This window comes from Siniperca chuatsi, linkage group LG7 (assembly GCF_020085105.1).
Source record: "Siniperca chuatsi isolate FFG_IHB_CAS linkage group LG7, ASM2008510v1, whole genome shotgun sequence".
NCBI classification, from domain to species: domain Eukaryota; kingdom Metazoa; phylum Chordata; class Actinopteri; order Centrarchiformes; family Sinipercidae; genus Siniperca; species Siniperca chuatsi.
In genome coordinates this window covers 28055397-28077669 of record NC_058048.1, presented here as the reverse complement: position 1 = coordinate 28077669, position 22273 = coordinate 28055397, and the positions used below count along the sequence as shown (strand labels likewise).

General features: G+C 40.9%; 1 protein-coding gene across 4 annotated transcripts; it reads right to left on the bottom strand.

The window, feature by feature from the left end:
• Positions 1-1125: 1125 nt before the first annotated feature.
• Positions 1126-22032, bottom strand: rsf1a (remodeling and spacing factor 1a). Of its 4 annotated transcripts, none has more exons than XM_044203320.1 (18): positions 21714-22032; positions 18690-18781; positions 18148-18240; positions 17780-17985; positions 17311-17435; positions 16869-16967; positions 14878-16321; positions 14495-14717; positions 14175-14384; positions 13179-13283; positions 12454-12533; positions 12068-12116; positions 11496-11602; positions 10892-10956; positions 9290-9464; positions 8822-9051; positions 7871-8068; positions 1126-7461 (listed from the first exon to the last, which is right to left on the bottom strand). In XM_044203320.1, exons 1-18 carry the CDS (start codon positions 21865-21867, stop codon positions 6719-6721), a joined length of 4398 nt encoding a protein of 1465 aa, XP_044059255.1. In that variant the 5' UTR covers positions 21868-22032; the 3' UTR covers positions 1126-6718. The 4 variants fall into 4 exon arrangements, with proteins under 4 accessions (XP_044059255.1, XP_044059254.1, XP_044059256.1 ...); XM_044203319.1 differs by having other exon boundaries at positions 14495-14741; positions 21714-22031; XM_044203321.1 differs by lacking the exon at positions 16869-16967 and having other exon boundaries at positions 14495-14741; positions 21714-22031.
• Between the last annotated feature and the right edge of the window lie 241 nt (positions 22033-22273).

Here is a 22273-nt window from a genome sequence, read left to right as displayed (position 1 = left end):
ATTTAGAATTGTGACAGTCTTCTCTCCATTGAGAATTTACACTTCCCTCCAGTGGTCACACTGTGTAACTACACCCCGAGATTTATAAAGATTTTATTTGAATGTTTGACCGGAAGTACAGTTTATATGTAATTGTGTTTAATTGATGGTACTGAACTGCAGTTGCACTTACTCATAGTGGCCACTAGAGGGCAGAACGTGCATGCTCTAACCTGGCAAAGGCGCTCACTGCTAGTTAACGGTTATTCTTTCCTTTGATCGCGGGGCTCGCGAGGGGCTAACGTTTCTTACGGTAAACTATAAGAAAATAATCTGTGGAGAAGCTCTCGGCTACACCCGTCGGTAACCCTCGTCTGCGATTTAGCTTAAAAGTAACAGTTAGCCGACATTAGCAAGGCTAACGAGTCAAGTATCAAGTTGTAAAGGCAGACACAATCTCATACTAAAACTTCCGGTGAAGCCATTCAAAATAAAACTTTCAAAATGCACAGAAAGCTAAAAAAAAAACATTCCTCAATTCCTCAGTGCAAAGCCTTTTCTTTTTTTAAAACTTTAAAATACAAAAAATAAATTAAAATTGACAAATGTAAAGATAATAGTGACCATTGGAATTAGGAAATTAATAAATACATATAAAGAGTAAATAATTAAGTGAACAATAATAATAATATATATAGGAGACATTTGACATAATCTTATATAATCTATAAAGTTAATTAATCCCCCCCCAGAGACCATTGTTCAAATTTACTATATAAAACAGAGTTGTACAATATTAAGTAACATAAACGTCTTGTATCCCAAGTTTTGGCTATTTTCATGCTTTTAGATCAGTTGAAATGTTACATGCTCCTTGGCTGGTTATCAAAGCTTAAGGCTTAGACTTCGTAGACCTGTAGGCTCGATGTGGGAATTTTGTAGTTTGTTTTTTCACAGAGAACAGAGGTTGTGGTCGGCTGGGATTTCAATTGTTGTGACATGTTTCCATAGCAGAAAAAAAGTCTGAAAACCTCCACAGAAACCTCTCCTGCAGGATAATCCACGTCTCTGCTCTCCGTCATTTTCAGGATTGGAATCAATTTTCTATCAAAGAATCATTTCAGAAATAAAAATAAGGCAGACACATTTTTGAGGAGATGCCTGGGATGTTGGTTTTAATAACTTAGAAAACATTTATGTTACAGCGATACTACAGTAACAGTACAACAGAGAAGTGGAAGGAGCCGTACTCACATCCAGTGATGCCTGTTTGAATCCAGATTAGTTGGACTGAACATTTTAAAACCAGCAGATTCTGCCACAGTGGCAAACACAGATGCACACCAAGTTCAGTGGGATGATTTTGGGCTGGTGGCATAAACACACATTAATCTCCCTTTACTGCTAACACAGGTGGGGTGGTTCATCTTGCCTTAAAGAGTTAGTAGAGGGTTTTACTATCTTTGATGTCCAAATGCTGTCGGAGGATTTTCCACCATGATGAGAGAAAACAAACCTGGGGTAACAAACTGAATACTCTGAAAGTATTGCTTTTGACTCAAGTGAAAATCTTCAGAGGGGGTCTGCAATCTTAATTTTCACAAGTGCTGAGAGTTGAGCTCATAAATGATACAGAAACACTGCCGTGATGATCAAGATGCTGGCCTTGCAGGTCTGCATTAAGGGCATTTTCCAGATAAAGAGACTCTGTCCGAAGAGCATTTTATCTTATTCTTACCTAACAGGTGTTTTTTCCACAAAGGACACCTGAACAATCGCAGGAAAGTACCTGGAAGAACATTTAGTAATTTAGCCGGCGGTGAACTCCGGCCATCTGGAGTCGTTTTAGTCAATGCCACAAACCCAAAAGACTGTGAGAGAGCAGGGACAGTATGTACCAAGCTTGTACCAAAGCCAGTAATCCCAATTATCACTTCAACAATTAAATCTTTTTTGATGCTTCTGGCAAACTGAGAAGTTCTCCTGCACAAATCCTGCATTTGCGACCCAAAACCAAGCAGAAGTAGTTATTTTTCTAACGCTGACATTTATGAAAAAAAAAAAACACCTGGTTTTGACCATTTTCAGAGTTTTCTCCTCAAATGTGTCCAAATCTAAATGTAAACCACTAATATAATCTGAGGTTTGACTGGCATCGACTTTTTTTAATGATTACAGTATGTGCATCAACGTTATCGTAAAGGATTCTGCCAAACATTTGTCATAAACAAAGTTTCAGACCATAATAAATAAGATTACTGGTAAACTCACATGGCTGCAGAAACGTCGCTCTGAGTTGTTGACTTTTACAGATTGCACATCGGCAACAGTAATAAAATGCCAGACTCACTAAAAAGTTCATGTCAATTTTAAAATGGAATGAAAGCTGAAAAACAAACTTCTTATCTGACAGTTTCACACCTGACTTCTTAAAAGAGAATCACACCAAAATTGCCTTCCAAGTATAAAAGTGGATGTTTTTCAAATGAATTACTGGCCATTTGTTTTGTGACGTCTTAAGACAAAAAAAAAAAAAAAAAAAAAAAGACTGAATGACAGAATGAAAACTGCATTTTGTTTTCTTAAAACAAAAGTATTTCTTGCACCTGGAAAACTTCAAAAGTGATAAGATTAAAGATTAAACTGTGTTTGTAACTTGAATGAAGGACAATTAAAATATAATCGTACTTGAAATGTTTTTGGTGACCTCAGCTTTTGTTCTGTGTTTGGAACCAAGTTAAAATATACTCTCCTACACGTCGGATGTGAATCTCTGCAGGATCTGTCGTCTCATCAGATCACAACCAGAGCTGCAGACGGATCTGGACCCGTATTTATCAAACTGCTAAAAGTGACATTTTGAACCTAAGTGAAAGATTAAAGTATAAATCCTTCACTTCTACTCCTACTCACAGAAGATAAAAGCTATTTATCACATTTCTCATCATTATTCTTGATGATGGCAGCACAAAAACACAGGAGAGCTCATCTTCTGAGACACGTTTTTAGTGATTGTCCAAAATATAATTGTGATAATCATGATGAATACTACCTGAAGCAATATGTGTGATTTGAACATTTGACAGGAAGTTATACCACTTTTTTTTTTTTTACATTTATGAGGGGTTCAAACAACAAGAATAAATCTCATATTGATTCACTTTCAATGCATTTTATTGTCTGAACTTGCCAACATGGTACTTAATTCTCCTTAGTAGGCGTTTTCTCTGAAGCTCCAGTTGGGTTTTCTTTTGGTTTCCATTTCAGTCCATTTCCAATTATTTTATCCCTATCTATATATTCATATATTATAAATATATTAGATTGTTGTTAATCGCTAGTGGAGATATTAAGGATTTCACACTTTTATTATATTTTTTGCAGAAAAAGTTATGTGTGAGGATAAAATGTTCATTCTTAAAAGAATCCTCACAACATGGCAGTCGTGGGGTAAATCCTTGTCCCTAAACAGCTTTTCCTGCTCTGATCATACATGTGATCAGTGATGTGACCTTTTGAAAGCTGCTCTTCTTACACTTTGCTGTAAGTAGGAGTAAGTTGCTTGATAATTGATGAATAGAAGTTTGACAAATACAGGCTCAGAGTTTGGACATCATTCATTTCAGCTCAAAATTCTGCTTCTTAAAAAGGAACTTTTTACAGACAGAAAGAAATAAAAGAAAGACCTGCAAGGTGATCAGTAACTTTTGAGTCTAATTTTCTGCATTGACGGGGGGGGGGATTATTAGAAACTCAAAGGTAAGGGGAGTAACAACATGGTATCCAGAGTAAAACCAGCCTCCTCCCGTCAACAGCTCGGTTTATGTGAACAGCAGGATAAAACTCATTTAAAGCATAAACAGTGATTTGACTGTATGAAGTTAAAGGAATTCTTCCATTCTGCCCAACAAAGAGACCAGCTTTCGTCCACACAGTCAACCCCAAAATTCACCTGCCACTTTAGGTATTTTACCAGATAAAACAAGTGAGTAAGTGTAAATGTCCCTACAGAGAGAGAGAAAACAAAGTTACCAGTTGTTTGATTGGTGACCAGCGTTCATTTCCCTCACCTGAGCCTCAATCAAAAAATAAAGCTTTGTTCCTTCTTAAAAACTCCCGCGGTCCCCTTCAGGGGTACGAAATGTTAAAAACCTTTAAAGTTGTACGACACAGAGCTGAAAGTGAGCTGTATTCGGCTCTTTGAAACAATTCTGGGACATTTTCCTGGTGAACGGGCTCCACGCTGGTCTTATTTCACACAAATCAACGGCCGCAGAATCTCAAACAAAACAAGCAAACCGTTGATGAACTCGCAGTTGAAACCTTATCGATCCACACATCACTCACAGCAGCATCTCTCCTCCTCTCCTTCATATAGAAAATATAACACTATATTTTACAAGAGGACTAAGAGAACAGAACATCTATTATCTTACAAGGAACAGCGTACAGGCAAAGTATGTACAGCAAACGTGGTCCCACCAACCTAAGGTTTTGTGAACATATGGAACAAATGAGTGACCAGTCTGAAACCGAACACTTTGGCTGTCAGAAAGAACGTCCCGATTGTTACTTGGATCCAAAATGGTCCAATGTGTGCCTCTTTCAGCTCTTAACGTAATATGAATAAGGATTATTATTATTATTATTATAAACAGCTACTTAGATTTTAAGGTGTTGCTGTTAATGTTTTTGTATTTTCTTTACATCTTGAGAAAGTTTGAACTACATGATCTTAGCCCAGTTTAGGTAACTGGAAAACTGAGTTGAAATGACTCCGAAGTCTGCATAATATATTAATATATAAATATATCTAATATAGACCAAATATTGTTAAAATGGACTACTTAACTGCCTAAATTAGGAAAACACAAATGCTGAATCCTTTGCAGCAACAGTATCGTTTTTTTAATATGTGTTAAGGCGATCCTCGTCAACTTTGCCACATATTTGCGTTCAGTTGGTCCTCATGTGAATAAAGTTAAGTCCCTGCAGGGTGTTAATAATGAATGCCAGATACAAACGCCACCGCTTGTGCTTGTTAGCAGCCTGAAAAAAAAGTTCATTACAAGGTGTTGGAAGTTATATGAATATATTTACTAGGACTGAAACTAATGATTATTTTCATTATTGGTTAACATGCTGATTATTTTCTCGAATAATCGATTACTTGTTTAGTCTATAAAATGCCAGAAAATAGTGAAAATTGCCTGACACAATTTCCTAAATCCTGAGGTGATGGCTTTTTAAATATTCAGTTTATTATCACATTAGACAAAGAAAAGCAGCTTCACCACTGAGAACCTGCAACCAGACAATGTTTGGCATTTCTGCTTTAAAGACATTACCTAAATGACATTGTTTGTCATGCCAGCTGTTTGAGGGAAATTTTTTTGACTTGACCAGTTCAAAAGGAGCACTCGAATGCACCATTAGTGTTGCACTCTCTGTGAGGCTGAACCGTTTTATGTGGGGAGGAGGAGCAGGTTCAGTCTTGATGCCAGTCCCTCAGGCCCCCCCCGAATTGGGCCCCAACTAATTTCAGTAGTCAGTGTGTCGCCTTAATTAGAAAAGTTTGATTATTACTGTAGTCTGCGTGTAACTTTACATTATTTGGTTATTTGGGTCATGATCTTATCCAGGATTACTTACAGGAAACACCTTGTTTTAATGGTCGATTCGCCCAAATTACAAAAAACATTTCCTTACTTACCTCTAATAATATCCAACCATGCAGATGGTTTTGGTTTTATTTTTGCAGGTTTTGGTCTGAGATTTCTGCACACAACGGAGGTGAATCCTTATTTAGTTTGTAGTGCTCACTGCACTGTAAAAAGATAATTTAAAAACTCGACAGACTGTCAGTGTAGAGAGAGAGAGAGAGAGACAGGAAACATGGGGACAGAGAGGGGTATGACCCCCCGCTGGGAGTCGTACCCTGAATGTTGTGGTTATGTGGTATACGCCTTAACCCTTAGGCTGCTGGGTAATTTTTTAGAACAACACCACAACAATGACAACACCAAAAGTGTGTTTTTGAGCACCACAAACACAATTCCATTCACTTCCATTGTATTGGGGTGGAGACAGAGATCTCAAAACCTGGACAAATAAAACCAAAACTATCTGCATGGGTAGATACCACTAGAGGTAAGTGAGAAACTATGCTTTTTTTGTAATTTTGTAACAGTTTTGTTTGATTCACATGATCCAAAGTGTTCGGTTTGACACTGACACTCTCCTTGGTGGCGGGTCATTAAGTGCTATGAGAATGATGAAGTGCTTTAGGATGAGGTACACTACAAATAGACTCCTGTGTCCAATTCAATCCCTATCATCCTGCCACATGGACCCACCAGAAAGACGTCCGTAACTCAAGAGTTCAGGGAAATGGTCATGATGACCTCCGGCTGTGTGTGAGTGCGTCCACGGAAACATGAACTGCTGCCAGTCCTGGTGTCAGGATGCGTTTGGTCCGGCCGGCTGGCTGTTAGGTTCTGTCAGAGGTGACGATGAGTGTGAATGGGTAATCGTGAGTTTTTGTTGTGACGTACAGTACGTGATGGTGGATAGCACTCTACCACAATACAACAGCGAGGAGGAAGAGCAAGACAGGAGAGTAAGAAGGGGAAGAGAAAGAGATATCCAGTTTCAAAGGTGGTTTGTGGGTAAAAAGGCCTGACAGTTAAAAGAAAAAACTGAAACAAAGAAGCGAGCGTTACTCACACAAACACAGCCATCATGACTGCGGACTGTTCTGGACAGAGTTTAATGAGTCTGTCTGCCCCTCATCTTCCTCCTCCTCTGGATGTAAGGGGCCATTGTCCCTGCCCTGCCTGCCTGATCCTGCAGTGTCCCTGGGCACGGCGGGACTTCCAGCCCCAGGCTTCGCCGGGCCTCTGGAGGTTCGATGTCCGTTTGACGGAGACAGGCTACGGCCCCTCCCCTTTTCCTGAGCGTCGCTTTCGGCCCTCCTTTCTACCGCGGAAGACTTTTTGGTCGTCATCTTCTGTCTTCCCTCCTCGTCTTCCTCTTCATCATCATCAGAGTCGATGCGGTTGAGTCTTTTGCGGATTGGACGATCCTCTTCCGATGACGACTCCGATTCATCTGACTCTTCCTCATCCTCATCGTCCGTCGAAGGCCGCCGTTTTTTCAGCATCTGGGCGAGCCGTTTGCGCCGCTGCTGTGACAGAATCTCTCTCCTCTTCCCCCTGCCCATCTTCTCCAGGTCCTCCTCTTCTCTGTCTGTCCTCTTTAATCTCTGCTTGTCTTTGTCCTTCTCCTTCTCTAATAGTTTCCTTTTCAGCCGCCTCCCCCTCTCTCCATCATCCTCCTCGTATCTCCTCCGCTTTTCTCTCGTCCTATTTCTCCGGAGGTCTTCCTCCTCTCTTCTCCTCTTATTCACACTCCTTCTCTGGTCATCTTCCTCTTCGTCTTCATAATCGTCCTCCTCATCCGAGTCTCTGGAAGAAGGCAACACTAAAAGAAAAAGAAAGGGGAAGGATTTATTGGATGGAATAAATCTTTGCCGGTACAACGAATGACACATGCTCTTCCCTCCCTTCAGTAATACTGTTGGGGCGCACTTGATAAACTTGAATGTAAACCCAGTCTCTATCTTAAACTGAATGTGTGTGAAGTAGTGTGAAGTGTTGTTGCAACTAGTATATACTGTATGCTCAGTAAGTCTAGTAAAAAGCTATATAAATAAAATTGATGGATTTACTAATACTAAAAAAATAATAATAAAACAATCAGTGTGGTAACTTGGTTCAATATGAAAAAAAAACAACAGCTTGTGGTTTCTACTTGCTCCTCTCTAAAATGTACTTCTTGACCTCCATGAATTAAAAGTGAAATGACGCTGCAGATGCCAGCGGCGACTGACCATCGCTGTAGTCGCTCGAGAGATGCTCCTTGCGTGGTCTGCCTCGGGGTTTAACCTTGACCCTGTTGGTGGAGGTCCGGGAGTTGTCTGACGACTCAGAGGTCTCGCGGTAGTTGACCTGCTGGCGCTGGCCCCGCCTCAGACCCCGCCTTTTTTTGTCAGTGTCGCTGCCAGTCATGTCGCTGAACTGATCCGAGTCTAGAGAAGACACGGTCATTTATCCACAATAATGCAAAATATTCTCTGGTTCCAGTTTCTCTTTTCTCTGTTTTATCATTGAATATCTTTGGGTTTTGGAGTGTTGGTTGGACATTTGACAGACGTTGCCTTGGACTCTGGGAACTTTTGATGGGCTTTTAAAAATATTTTCTGACATTTTATAGTCATTCATTCATTAGCTGCAGTCCTAGAAGCTCGAAAACTTGATAGCTGTGGAGAAGTTTGAATTAGAGATGCAACTAATGATTATTTTCATCGTTAATCGATTAATCAAAAAACAAAAAAAACAATCAATCATTTAGTCTATGAAATGTCAAGAAATAGTAAAAAATGCCCATCACAACTTCCAATCCTGAGACGTCTTCAGATGTTTTATTCAACCACAAGTCACAAACTCAAAGATATTCAGTTTACACCAATGATATCACAAAGAAATTTGAGAAGCTGGAACCAGAGAAGGTTTGCCTGAAACGATTACTCAGTTATCAAAATAGTTAAATTAAATTTTTTTATGCCTGATGTTGTTTCACGGGATTTCCATCCTGATGAAAAAATTTCCTTTTAAATATTTATTACATCTTACATCATCTGTAGCAACAGCAAGGTGCCGTAATGAAACTGATAAAATGTTTCAACACTGTTCAAAATGAACTTTGTCGTATTCCATTACACACAATCAATCAACTCTGCAACTGTCTTGCAGTGTGGCACTTTCCCTCGCCGTGCACTCACCCATTTCTTCATCACTGTCTTCCTCCTCTTCCTCGGAGGAGCGTCTCCGCCGCCGCCTCAGTCGCTTCCTGCCCCTGCGTTGGGTCCTGCTGGGTCGGTGTTTAGGTACCCCTCTCACCGCCCGTCTGGGGCGAGTCCCGCTGTCCAAGCTGCCCACATCGCTGGCCGCATCTTCATCTTCCTCCTCATCATCATCTGCCCCTGATGCACCGAAATCCTCATCCTCTGAGCTTTGAGGGGGAAGAGGAAGGAACAAATAAGCCAGACAGAAGCAAATGCTTTTTTAAATAGAGGACAAGGACAGGGAAAGAGAAATACAGAAGGAAAAAGGAAAACGGATGGGAAAGTAGAAAAGTACAAATGAGGAAGAAAGAAAACTTTGAAAAGACTTTGGCTTGAAAGAGGAAGGGAAAGTCTGTGTGTGTGTGTGTGTGTGTGTGTGTGTGTGTGTGTGTGTGTGTGTATTACCTGTTGCTGAGCATGAACTCGTCTTCACTCTCTGCTGCCGTGCTGTCACTCTCCAGGTCGTTCAGTCTCCGCTTCTTCCTGTTCCTGGCAGAATGAGCCTGGCTTCTGATTGGCCGCTGGCTCTCCTTCCCGTCCTCTGACAGGATAGCGGTGATGTCTTTGCCTTGTCCTGCTCCTACATCAAAATAGTCCAAGTTAGAACGGTTAAAAAGTCAACTCTTCTTCTCCTTGGGTTAAATTTAATGTTAAGTTTGGGTTCTCAATCATCTTCAAGTGGTGGAAATTTTAATCAATATGCTGCATCGCAACTTGGGCAAAAACTGGATACTCTTACTAACAACCTGCTGTTTCTATAGCTGTGCAAGAAGTGGAGAAACATGCTTCAAAATAATGGGGTCATTTTAACAAATTAAGAATTTTTAAAGTTTATTTTCCTACAAGTGAACAGAGACAATAACCAGACACCATGAATTTAGAGGTGGAAATCACGAATCACTTTTCTGATTTGAATCATTTCATTACGTTCAGTTGTACAAAACGAACCTTTACATAGCTCAGCAGCCTATTATTTACGACAGAATTATCTGATTATGATTGTTTCTGTGGCTTTCGCACTCTTTTAATAAGCTTTTAACGAGGATGTAACGTACAATGTATCACAGCTGAGCTGACAGCAGTGCTCTCAGTCAGCAGTGAGGAGCTCCACTGCTAAAAGCTACTGACAGTGACAATGGTGATTCAGTATAGTCAGTTCAGTTTAAAGATTTGTTGTTAGAGATTTGTTCGTACATGTACTGAACACCTATACATGAATTCCTCTGTCCGAGTGTAGCTACCCAACTCATAATAGAAACCACATAAGAGGGTGAGTTGTTAGAGATCCTGAACCTGACAGTTTGTCCTCCAGGCTGCCCCACCAACCAACCCCCTAACTCTACCTACGTGGCATCGTGGACAATAAATGCTGTGAAGAACTGATACTGGACTTATTTTATTAGACTTTTTATATTAGTGTGTATTTACTACATTAGGGTTGAATTTATTAGAATGATATTGTTAGATTATAAAGCCATTTTTGTATTTTGCATTTGAACAAACCAAACAACTTTCTGTTCATTTTCTGTAATTGCTCTTTACGCACTTATAGGCCTTTACTCCTGGCACCTTCTGACATGTAATAGCAGGAAGTGCAGTCTAATAACATGAATAATGGCTGCATTCCATTTAGGTGCATCAGTTTCATGACCCTGGTATTATACTAGCTTACTGAAATAACTAATTAAAACTAAGCCATCATTAATGTTGTCTATTCCTGCCAGATGCCCAGGAAGAAGGGATCTCCAAGAAGGGATGAATTTCTTATGCGGTTTCTTCTTGTTTTTGCTCATATTCAAATATACACACTTATAGTGTACTGAGGTTCACATGTTCAACTCCTGCACATACAGATGACACTGAACTGCATAAATACTTTTTTAAATATAAAAAATAAAAGAAATAATATATAAATGTCTGTTTCTAATGCTGCAGTTCATCAGTGTTCATCACTTTAACAGCAAGAAATCTGCCCCATTCTTTTTAACCTTCACATCGTCCACTTACCACCACAGAGGTCCCCGATGTCCTCCTCTATAGCCTCATCAATGGCATCGTCAAAGTCATCAAATCTGCAACACACACATGCAAAACAGATGTTAACACCATTTGTCTGGGATTTTGTGTTTTTATTGTGAGAATTTTGCAAAATTAAAATTTCCTAGCAAGAATGACACGCTGTCTGATCAATTTAACAATTTCTCCTCATATTTATGATTAAGGCAAGTCATCACACTTTTTTTGTGACATTAGAAAATTATAGTTGCTGGTGTACTGAAGCATTTCAAGAGCCCTTTTGGCACTGTGAGAGGTCAAATATTCAATAATGGGACTGAAATATGGATCGGTACGGCCATTCACGCTTTTCCACTTATCGAAAGTTGGTGGCAGAAATGCAGAGAAAGAAGAAGCCTGCTAGTTAATGTAAACATGAAAGTAAACAATGGAGGTGCCTTGCAAATGTTTTATGGGGAAGAAAAACCATTCTTTACTTTTGTTACGCCTCAAGAATACACACAGTGTGTTTTAGTGAGAAATAATGAATGTAACATAACTAGGTTTGTAAGAAAGCCCCACACAGTACCTTTACCCCCCACCAGGCCACACCCACCTGTAGCTGATGTGCTTCCTGGTTCTGGTTGATCTCCTCCCCAGATTTTTGCTCTTTTTGGAATCTTTCTTCTTTGCCGACTTCTCCTCTTCCTCCTCATCTCCCTCCTAAGACAGTCATGACAATTCTATTTAATGTTGCACGGTAAAACATAAACTACTATTTCTTTTACATCAAACAGATGGCCACCACGTCAAGTTTGGTGTAAACCTGTTTCACAAGATTAGACCGTCTAAACTGTTAGTTTTAAAGGGCAGTTTCATGCTACGACCCATCCGAAGTCCAAGGTTGGAATTTCCCGGCTAATTGATGGGAATTCCAACATCTGTGTTTGTTATTGGTCCAACTCAGAAACATGAACACCTGGGAGATTTGATTAGTGGAGTGTAAACTACTGCTTCCCTTGCGACAGCCATTGCAGTGTGATAACTGTAAACGTGAGCAAGCATCTTTGTTCAGAATGTTAGTAACTCCAAGTGAAACGTCACATTTAAATTATTTATCCTCATAACAACTTACTACACCCGTGTTCTGATGTATGGTTCTACAATGCTGAAAATCAAACTACTCACAGGAATGATGTTCTCCACACTGATTCCCACATACACCAGCCGCTCCCTCCTGGACAGACAGTTAGAGAGGAGGGTCAAAATCCACATTATTTAGATTTTTTTGGGGCCTTTTTTGTCTTTATTTGATAGGAACAGCTGAAGAGAGACAGGAAATGTGGGGGAGAGAGAGAGTGTCTCAGAGAGAGAGAGAGAGAGAGAGAGAGAGAGAGAGAGAGAGAGGATGACATGCAGCAAAGGGTCACGGTTGGATTCAAATCCAGGCCACTGCGGTAAGGACTCAACGCACTACCAGGTGAGATACCAGGGCACCCCAACATTATTTTGAAGGAGAGTTTTTTCAGAAAGTTGATCATAGTGTGTTTGTTTATGTGTGTGTGTGTGTTTACCTCCTCTCTGCTCTCTCTTTTTTCTTCAAAGCACTGTCCAGATTCTGCAGCTGCTCCTCCAGTTTCTCACACAGCAGCTTCTGAAGGGAGGAAAACCAAACACCACAAATCTGTCACCATAAAATGTTTGAAAACTTCTCTTTTAAAATGTCTTGTTTATGAGGGCTGGGTAGTGAACCTCAACACTGACTATTGAAACTTTCAAGTACTGAAAGCTGGCATTGAATGTCTGGATCAAATAGTTCCTGATTTATATAAAATTTTGTCAGTTTTAGACAATTTAATTTAGAAAAATTTAAAAACAAAACATTATTCTTGTTCAGCTGCTTGTGAACATGAAACCTTTGAGAACTTTGGTATCTTTTGTTAAATGAACATTTCTCAAAGTAAGGTTTTGCCAAGTAGATAAGAAGTGTAGTAAGGTTTTGTACCGATACTGAAACTCAGGTTGTGTTGTACTTTCACCAGCATAGAAAACAACAGCCTTACTGCAAATATGAAAGCAAACCTCATAATGAACCTTTCTTTAAACCATCAACTACTTTAAGACATTACTGACCAGGCAGTAGGATTTTAGAGAGTATGCTGATCAATACATTTTATATAATGACTGTTTGAGTTTTACCACCAAAATGTAAATAGGTTTACAGTTTGATAAAAGATAAAATGTGCTTTATGTGTGCCTATGTGTCAGTCCTTCTCTCTGTCACAAACATACAGCTTACATGTTGGCAGGGTGGACAGAACCACTCTCCATCTGGAATCAACATGAGCGGCGGCCGCAGACAGGCAGTGTGGTATCCACTATCACACGAGTCACACAGCAGGATCTGAGGAAACAAAGATACAAACATTTACATAGTGAAATAACTCAGAGATACTCATAGTGGCAACTCTTTGCATTCACAGCGCCAGCTGTGATATAAACCACAATTTCACTGTATTAAACTACATACAAACAACAAAGCCTTTAAATGGCTTCAATATTTTGTATTTACTTGCATCTTCAGTATAAATGTGGACCAGTGCAAGAAGTATTACTAGATTAATAAATTCCTCAATCATTGTTGGTCAACTTCGGGCTTGGCAATGTGCAATGTGTCATTATTGTTGACATTTTAACTACACAATCAAAACAAAGTGATCAGACAATGATAATTACTTACAGTCCAAATTTGTGTAATGTGAAATGTCTGAAGAAATCCTGACAGCACATCAGGCTACAAAAAGCAGCTTATCAATAAACTACTCTCAGTGCTACATCTTAAGTTTGTTTACAAAAACAGATACCTTCACAGTAAAGTCACGCAAAACCTCAAATTCATGTTGAAAAAGATCTTATCAAGTCTTTCAGACCAACTGTTTTACTTTCCAAGTCTAGCAGTGATCCTGCCTGTGCTGACTGACCAGTAGTATACGGCAACATAAACAAAGTATTTGGACTGTTGAACATGTCATTCCAAAACCATGGGCATTACTCCACTCTTCTAAGAAGGCTCTGTGCATGGGGGCATTGTAATGTTGAAACAGGAGAAGGCCTTTCCCAAACTACTGCCTCAAAGCTGGAAATACACTGTAGTCTTAAATATCATTGTATGCTGTGGCATTAAGATTTCCCTTAATTCAAACCATGGGGCCTTGTCCAAATCATAAAAACAGCCCCAGACCAAAAGTACCCAAATGTATGTGGACAGGGGTGTCCACACATGCTCCTCTCTCACCAGTTCAGGGTGGTTGGGCAGGCCACAGTGACTGCAGGCATCCTCACTGGGAATCTCCTCTGATTTACATGATTCTTCTGAGTCACTTCCTCCTTCGCTCTCTTCATCTCCTCGTTTCCTCCCTCTGTCCTCCACCTCCCCTTCCTCATTCAGTTTGCGTCTCTTCGAACGAATGTTGGACCATCTGGGGCGTCGATGCCTCCGTTTACCCTGAAAACACAACAGAGGAAGAAAAATAATCAAACAGACAAAAAATAGAGCAAAAAAATAGTCTAAGTTTATGTGTTCATTCTCACGGGGCACATTTAGAAACGGATTACCCTTTGTTTCCTAATTTGCCCAACAGGTTCTGTTTTTCTGTCTTTCTTTGTAGTTGAGCTCCGCTCCTCTTCATCTTCTTCCTCTTCTTCCTCCTCCTCCTCCTCCTCCTCCTCCTCCTCCTCCTCCTCCTCCTCCTCCTCATCCTCTTCCCTCGTTCTAGTAGGCAGTGCCTGTTTTTTTTGTGGTTTCTTTTTCTGGCTCTCAGCCACCTTTGAGCTCGGCCTGCAGGTTGGCAAAGCAGATGATCTTCAAGAAAAAAGGTATAGATGGGACTGAATTTATTGTCAAATCAAACCAGCTGTACCTGAGGTTAAAATGGACAAATACAAATACAAATGTATTCTCTAATCCAGCAGTTTCATGAATTTTATTACACACATACCTGCAAATCCTTGCAGATCTCCTCAGCGGCCTCCCTTCCTCTTGCACCTCTTGCTCCCTGTCTTTCTCCTCCTCCTCCTTTCCCCCTTTTCCCCTTAACTTGTTTCTCCGATGGGGAGGAATCTTGATCTTCAACCTGATTCCTTCTTTCTGGAGCTCAGAGGAGGCTTCCTCCAGGGGACGCTGCCTCTCCTCTGATTCAAGCCCTGTGTCCTTCACCCTAAACTGGGCTGCCAACCCACCATTGACCCCATCTCCCTGGTGGTCCTTTTTATCCTGCTGCTCTACTTTTAGAGGTGGAATGGTGCTCCCTGATTCTGCCTCCAACTTTTCTAAAGTGCTTTTATTCTTTTCATGTTCATCTTTACTTCCTTCTTCTGCCACAGGGCGTCCAGACACCTCTCTTGTCCTCTCCTCCCTCTCAACCAGGTTATCATATTTATGTTGATGACTTCTGTGCCCAGTTTTCGTCCCCCTGTCTAACTGCTCCTCTGTCATTTTTTTACCCTGGTCTTCTGCCGTCGGTCTCTTGGGTTCATCTGTAGACTGAGACAGCAAGGAAACACTAACAGAATCCACTTTTCTCTCTACAGCTTCTGGGAGTTGATCAGACTTTAAGGATGATGATGGTTGTTTTGTGGCTGTTTCAGCCTCCATCGCCACATGAGGGGAAAGGACGGTGGCTGCTGCAGGCGTCTCCCCTTCAACAGGTCCCTTCCTTACCAGCACTGACTGCCGGCTCACCTCCCTCTCTTCTTCCACAGCTCTGGAGCCCCGGTGGTCTAAACTCGGCCCATTTTGTTCCTGCTGCTGCTCAGCACCGGGGGCTCTGTGACGCTCAGATGGGCTGCGGATGACCCCTACGTGACCTACAACGCCAACTTGACCTATTACCCCTATGACTCCATTTTGTCCGTCTTTGTGCGGCAAGAGGAGAGACGCTCTCCCGTTGGTCAGTTCTTGCCTCGATGCAGTGACCACTAGTTGCTGCTGCTGTTGTGAGGCACCTGGGCCACCAGGGGGCGCTAATGAGTTAGGTAACTTCCCCTCTCTTCCATGACTGTCCTTGGTCTGGATCACTGAAGGGTTACAAACAATAATACTACTGCTGTTACTGTTGTTGAGGTGGTTGCTTTGGTAGCTCTCAGCAAGCTTAAGCTCCCTCTTCTTCAGTGGTATCTTGGCCTGCTGGTTGCTCCTGACAACTGCCCGCTCTGCTTCCTCTTCCTTGTTCATTTCCTGTTTTGTCACATTCGCACTTGGTGCCATGACAACTGACACAGCGTTTTTAGGGGCATCAGAGTCCTTGGTTTCTGATTTAATGATGGTGGTGATTGTGCTCACGCGGTTATCAAAGACAGGCGGTTTGTGGTCCGTCTTCTCTTCTTTCACCTCAGCGTTTTCCTGTTTGATAGGCTGTTTTTGTGTCTGCTCCTGCTTTACCACTGCAAAACAAAAAAGACAAAATAATTATACCTCGTAGAAACATCAAACAAGAAAGGGACAGAGCACTAGGAGCAGATCAAATAGGAAAAAAATTGTGTCAAAATGAGAATTTAAAAAAATGTAGTGTCGATGATCAGGGCGGGCTGTTTGTCTACCAGCCACTTGAGCTGAGAAACAACTATCATTAAAGGTAATTTTCAATTCTTCTCATATTTGGCAGGTAAAACAGTGAAAGTAGCTGGTAGTAGTGGATACTTTGGCCAGTTTCCTCTCCCTCTTTTTCAGTGATAGAAACTAAATTGTAGGGTGTTCAGGGGTTTAAGATGCTGTCTATGTAAGCAGAACATCAGTACTCTGAGTCTAGCTAAAGACCTTTGTTGCATGTCATCCCCAGTCTCCTTCTCCCCTTGTTTCCTGTCAGCTCTCTACTGTACACTTTCCAAGCAAAATTCAAAAAAAAAAAAAAAAAGATGTTGTTAATCTCAAGTCAACGGTGCCTTTTTCATGAAACAAAATGTAAAAGGGGGATGACTTTAATCTAGGTACCTTGTTTCTCTTCGTTTACAGGGTCAACCTTCTTACTATCAGTGTGTTCCTCTGTGGTCTTGGAGGGTTCGGGGTTGGTGTTTCCAGTGGACGCATCCCCTAAATCATCATCACACACACACGCACACACACACACACACAACACACACACAGTCCTTCACAAACAATCTTGGCCTCTTGGGCATTTTAAGTTAGGGTGACTACTGGCACAATGTAGAACAAGTGAGAAAATGACTTTTCAATTGTTTAATATAACAGATTATTAGATTATTTTTAGTCAATTTTTCTCTTTGGCTAATCAGCCACATTAAATATTTTCTCTCCATTTTCCAAATTATCATTACCAACATGCATTCATAAGCTTTCAATCCACCGATGATTTTTCCATCCATAACATGAACCCTACGTTCCAAAGCAATATCTACTCATTCACCCAACATACCTGCATCTTTCTCTGTGGGGCTGGCGCTCCTGGGTCCAGCCTGGTTCTGGTCCCGGTCCTGATTCTGGCTTGGATCAACCTGGGCCTTCAGCAGCTCCAGAGCCTCAGCCAAGTCATTACGTGTCCTACAAAACAACAGGAGAGCAGAATTTGAATAGACTTAGAGCAGAAAGTGGTGAACTGATATGAAACTGCAGCCTATTATCCAGCAGGGACAAACAATGTATTTTTCAGAAGAAAACAAGTAACAAGACTACTTTAAGATATCCTTAAGCCAAGGTTGGCATGTTAATTTGCAATGTGAACCTAACCAAACAAAATTTAGAAAAACAACTTTTCTAACAAAATAAGATCCACATTGTACGAACAGATAAAACCACAACAATAGATGTGATTGCAGTCTGAGACACTGGTACCACCTGTCAACACACTATGAGATATATCCACCAGATTACGACAACAGTACTACCTGACAATGCACTTCCAGGTGGATCCATCCAGATCATCCTGCTCCTCCGTATACAGCCGGATGTTCTGCTCCTGGTCCAGCTGAAGCCAGTACATCAGGCCCTGCCGGTCCCGACCTATAGGCTGCAGACGCATCTTCTCTGGGTCCTCCTCATTAACCGCCATCTTGAACTTTAGGTTGTCATCAAACTGACACTCGCAGAGATACTGAAGGGTAAACAAAATAAATGTGTGGAAAGAAGAGGAGGAGGAGGGAGATGAAGGGGGAAAAGATATAACAAAGAGAAGGTTAATGTGGTTGAATGACTGCAGAAGTTTCAGTCTTTTGGATACACTAATTACATTAAGTAAAAACAGGGCATGTCATACTTTGAGGATGCTTGACTTGCACTCCATGGACATTTCCTGGTAGCCCTTCTGTTCCAGCTCCCATGCCCAGGTATTGTTCAACTCCTGGCAAACCTACATGAAACAATGATTAGATATAGTCACTGCATACAAGCATGTTTGCACAAAATATTTGTCTCATCGCTGATATGTCTGGTTTAATCTTCTTTCATATGTCTCCTCCTTTTTCAACATTTCTCCATCTGTTGACCACAACAGAAGTAAGGCTGTAAAGTTAGTAGGAAGTTCTCAGTTGCTACTTCACTTAAAGCTCCACAAGGTCAGAGTTTTCTGTACAAATACACCTTTGTTATCGTCCAACAGCAAATGACAAACAGGGGCTGTAACTTCATCCCATCCCCACTAACTAAACTTGAGAAGTGTCTCTGAAGAAGCAGCAAGTGAGTACTCCATCCAGAGAAAGCTGGACTTACTGATGGCTGAACCTCTTCAGTAAGTCATGCATACTCATGTTGGAGTCTGAAGCCAAACACATCACAAACACACATACATAGAGCTCTCACCTTGGACAGGTATTTTTCCCAGCGGTCAGTAGACACAGACCTCCCCAGTTTTCTGAGCAGCTTCACATGGAGCTCCACAAGGGGTTTAGGAACTGGAAAACACACAGGATGATTAGAAACATAACACTGCTCATCTTAACTTTTCACAGGTCACTCCAACTCCAGTGTCAACATCCTGCTGAAGTGCACTTAAGCACAACTTTAAAGCCAGAGATCAATCATATCACAAAACACAGGAATATGATTTGCATTCATGTTTGGTCAATGATTTAATTATTATGTGTGTTACAGTGTTAGAAGACACAACAATGTGATTAAATCTTAAACTGGGTTCAAGATTCAACATAATACTGAATTTATAAACAAAAACAGAAGTATTGATTAATGGCTTTTTACCATGAAAAAGAGGTCTTATGAGCCAGTTTATCTGTGCAACTTAAAGGCCTTGAGATAAGCAACAAAGCTGCTCAGTGTACTGCTTATAATATGCAATGTTATTTTTAAAAATATTTCTGCACTAAAAGTATGATCAAGAAAACTGGTGATGTGCTAGCTTATGAATATTTATGTTGTTCACTCAGTGCTGGATAAATAAATGTTTATTATGTCAGTGGTTCTCAAAATTGGGTACCTGGGATCTCACAGCTAAATGTTTAATTTTCAGGAAAATGTTTCACCACTTTTTACATTCTAATGGTAGCCCATCAGATCAGACGTTCCCTCTTATCTCCCATGTACAGTGTAGATAGTTGTGTAAATGTAAACACAGTCATATAGAGCAAATGATTTTTACAGCATAACAATAGGGCTCTAATGTTGGCCAAACTTAAAATCAGCTAATGTATCAAAGATAGATTTGTGACTGACACAGTCAAGAGCCTTATGAAAAGAAGTTCATTATAGTCTATCAGATCCAACACCTTATGTTATTGCTTATTCTACAATCTTTCATCAATTAGGTCGTGTAATCGGAATCGCAGATGATCAGCTAAGATTTATGCCGATATTTTATAGTCGTTGTTTAAAAGTGATCGGCCGCCAGTTATCAATATTCAGTGTATCTTTGTGTTGTTTCGGAATAAGGTTTATAATTCCTTACTTCATTGAGGTTGGTAGGTCATCCTTCTCTGATGACCCTTTAAACATCGCCAAGAGACACTGTTATATGTTGGATGTGAATGTTTTGTAAAACTCTGGTTGGCCAAACATAAAATAAGCTAATGCTCTACTACTCAAGAATTCCAAAATTAATTTCATTGTAAATCTTTACATCACTCTTGGAAAGTTCTGTATTAATAAGATGAGATGCCTCAAGAAAACCCCTACTTAGAGGGTGTTTCCAACAGATAATGGCATGTACCTCACCTGCTCTGAAAGCAGAAAAGCTATAAACTGCAAGAGATATTTAGCTGAATAGGGTATTGTTACTTAGTGACATTTCATTGTAGACTCTGTAGATTCACTTTAGACTGCAAAACACACCTCTGGCAATTACCCCCCCCCCCCCCTTCTTTTCTATAATCCCTACTCTTTATCTTTTTATTTACCTTTATTATTTATTGTCTCTATTATATATATTCGTTTTTATTCATAATTGTTGTCATGACTTGTTATGTCTGTCCTCTGATTATAGTCGTCATGATAGTGTTATGACTGTTGCCTTCAAAATTAAAGAAAAGGTCCCATTGACATTTGCTAGAAACTAGAAATTACAACCCTGGAACAACACCTTATTGAAAGGAAAAAAACATTTAAAAAGGCTATAATGTGTGGTCTGATGTGAGGCTATTATGGAGCCCATGAATTTACAGGAAATTCCAGTTTTCCCTGCTGGCACGGTAAACTGATATTTTCTGCGTTTTCACATTATCAGCAGACACAGAATCCTAAGAAAACGCAGTTACACATGCCTGACTCTGAACTATTATAGCTAATTAAAGTACGAATATTAGCCGTTTAAATCTAACTTTATTCTACTCTATATAACGTTACGGTAACGTTATAGAAGCTAAACAACAAAGCTAACGGTAACTGAAAACTAATATAGCTAGCTAACAAGCAAGACTGGCTGACACGGTTTGAAAAGCCACTAACACGACAGCTACGAGTCCCAAACATCTATTTCTGATAAACGATAAAGCATTAAATTAACTATAGGGCTCCGTGTTGTACTTTGACTAAAAGTTGACGGAATCGTTGTTGCTAACTCGTTAGCCAGCAGCTACAGTGCCTATTGCGCATGTGCAGATTTGACAGCGACTCTACCTACCAATGGCAAAAAAAACAACATCCACTGTTCTTAGCTAACATCAGTCGCTCAGTTTTGACAGCCGTCTTTACTACAGATCGAAGGGGAAAATATCATTGCCGTGAATACATAAACACAGGGGACATTGATGTCATTCCAGTCCGACTGCCTGTGAGGCAAGGCCAGTGAAAAATTACACCTGACAACACTCCGGAGCTAGCTGGTTGGCTGTGTGTGGTCACTAGGCTGTGCTGCATCATGGCTCCCACACCAAGTTTAGCGTTAACAGATCAATATCAGCCTTGACAACATTATCGACGACCTGTCAGTTGACTCTAACTAAAACCCCTCGGGGTAGCTTGCCAAATTTTGTACCCCCGTCTGTATCCGTTTCCCCTTAACTTTAGCACAAACATACAACACAGTCCAAAGTGTGTGTTATTTTAAGTGGGGCTAGCTTTGTGGTTAGCGCTCTGCGTTTTCCTCTCTGTTCAAATGTTTTCTTAGAAACTTGGAACAAAAACATGGTTGTCTTTCAGGGGAAAACTGACTGTCGGAGTCAATAACCGGTAAGAAAGCGTAGAAGCTCGCTGACTAAACTCCCAATCTAATGCTGCTCTGCCGGGCCACACTCAACATTTTTTTCGTCATCCTCATCATCATCACGATGATGATGGTGGTGGTGGTAGTGGTGGACCCCTTCTCCTTCGGTTTCAAGTGTCGCAGCTTTCCACCACTTCTTCGCCCCACTACCACCACTACCACCGATCTCTCACCTGTCGTTGTGTCCCGCAGATACCTCTCCATCTGCGGGAAAGTCATCTCGGGCAGATCCAGCGCCGCTCCGTATCGCTCCAGGAACGAACAGACCTCCGCGAAGCTCGGGCAGAGCGCCGGGCCGGAGCTTCTCACCACCACCGGAGCAGCCATCTTTCCAGGCGGAGTGAAACAGGAGGGGAGGGCACGCTGCTAGGATGCGACTGTGTGCGAATGAAATGAATGGAGAGAGTGAAGCATCTACCGTAGTCAAGCTAGACAGTGCGAGAGCATACAGCTTCCGGGTAGGATTTTCACAATAAAACCGATTGGGCACGTCTTCTGGATTCGTCAAACAAAGAACAACAAGTTAAGGATGTAGATGACCACTTTTAGTTCCGTGAACTATCACAAAAACCATTTTCATTACGTTGAACAGTGTGGTGTTTATATTTTTCTTTTTTTGTTTCCCTTAAGAAACACATTTTACGCCTTTATTTTAGACGTACAACCCTTCCCTTTCCAGTATCACTGTGCATATTTTACAGCAACTTGACGCAGCTGCGAGAAGTTGGGAGGA

Bases quoted from the DNA above. Each gene is read 5' to 3' on its own strand.
- rsf1a (XM_044203319.1), bottom strand. From the start codon at position 21,867: ATGGCTGCTCCGGTGGTGGTGAGAAGCTCCGGCCCGGCGCTCTGCCCG. The intron at 11,603-12,067 runs GTGAGTAGTTTG...TGACTGTCTTAG, and splicing joins GTGTGGAGAACATCATTCCT to GAGGGAGATGAGGAGGAAGA. The intron at 8,069-8,821 runs GTGAGTGCACGG...TGTCTTCTCTAG, and splicing joins AGACAGTGATGAAGAAATGG to ACTCGGATCAGTTCAGCGAC.